We start from the raw sequence: 1,168 nt of genomic DNA on the forward strand, positions 1-1,168 counted from the left end.
TTTTTTAACAAGACTAAAACCACAGTTTCTTCTAAGCTAATTGTCATGAGAACTGAGTATGCACATGGTCCCAATCTCACTAATATTGACACTCCTGGATTTATTCTTAAGGTGGGTGGTTTCTTCAACTTCCTTGCTTGATTTATCTATGGTTTGTGCAGGATTATTAATGAAGTTATATACTGTTTTGCTGTTATTCCCATTTAATATTTCATTCTGAACTGAACATTCTCAAATGCTTATTGCAGGCAAAGAAGGGTGAACCAGAAAATACACCTGAGGAAATCCTATCGATGTAAGTTGACCCACCACTATCCCATTCCACAAAGGGTGACGTGTATATACGATGGTGATGTTACAATTGCCGGAAGAGCAACACCTGGGAAAACAGATATTGAGGGAGGAAGTCTTATTGGAACGTTAATAGAGATTGGGTCAGGTTAAGTTTAGGGCACCAGGTGAATCAGGTCAAGAAGCGAGGGCTACTGTACGTTCACCACTCCTGAATATCCCCAAGTCTAAGTCTATATAAACACAACATATTTTCATAATCTCTCATTCATACACCATCTCTCTCTTTCTTTCTATCTCGCTACAGATTTCGTCTCCTTTAGAAACACATAGAAAATCAAGAAACCCCAAGATTCTTTTTCAATTATATTTCTTTTATTCTCTGAAGCAGCAGTAATAAATGATATCTCAATCATCTTTTTAAATTTTTAATCCTCTCTGCAGTTAGTGTTCCTTTACTTTCTCTTACAGTTAATATATCAAGATATATTATTTTTGTGTGAGTATTCTGATTTGCAACTTAGATACGCTGCAACTGAAAACGTAGAGAACTTGGGCTCCTTCTCAAGCTCCTTTCCGGATCGTCTATCAATCTTGGTGAGGATCTCAGCAAACTTCACAGAAATGCGAGATGTGTGACAGTCAAGAACTGGGGCATAACCGTTACCGATCTGACCAGGATGGTTCATGATGATGACCTGGGAGGTGAAGTTGGAAGCTTCCCTTGCAGGGTCATCCTTGGAGTTCGAGGCGACGAAACCACGCTTGAGATCCTTCACTGCGACATTCTTGACATTGAACCCAACATTGTCTCCTGGAAGAGCTTCTTGAAGGGCTTCGTGGTGCATCTCCACAGACTTAACTTCAGTGGTCAACC

At 39.9% G+C, this 1,168-nt stretch overlaps 1 protein-coding gene across 1 annotated transcript; it reads right to left on the reverse strand.

The window, feature by feature from the left end:
* Positions 1-819: 819 nt before the first annotated feature.
* On the reverse strand, positions 820-1,139 carry LOC113343591 (elongation factor 1-alpha-like; the record flags this gene model as incomplete). Its single annotated transcript, XM_026587729.1, has 1 exon — positions 820-1,139. A coding segment is annotated over exon 1 (320 nt), but the record flags the coding sequence as incomplete, so codon positions are not given.
* Between the last annotated feature and the right edge of the window lie 29 nt (positions 1,140-1,168).

The sequence above is a fragment of the Papaver somniferum genome, unplaced genomic scaffold (genome assembly GCF_003573695.1).
Source record: "Papaver somniferum cultivar HN1 unplaced genomic scaffold, ASM357369v1 unplaced-scaffold_6223, whole genome shotgun sequence".
Classification (NCBI taxonomy): Eukaryota; Viridiplantae; Streptophyta; class Magnoliopsida; order Ranunculales; family Papaveraceae; genus Papaver; species Papaver somniferum.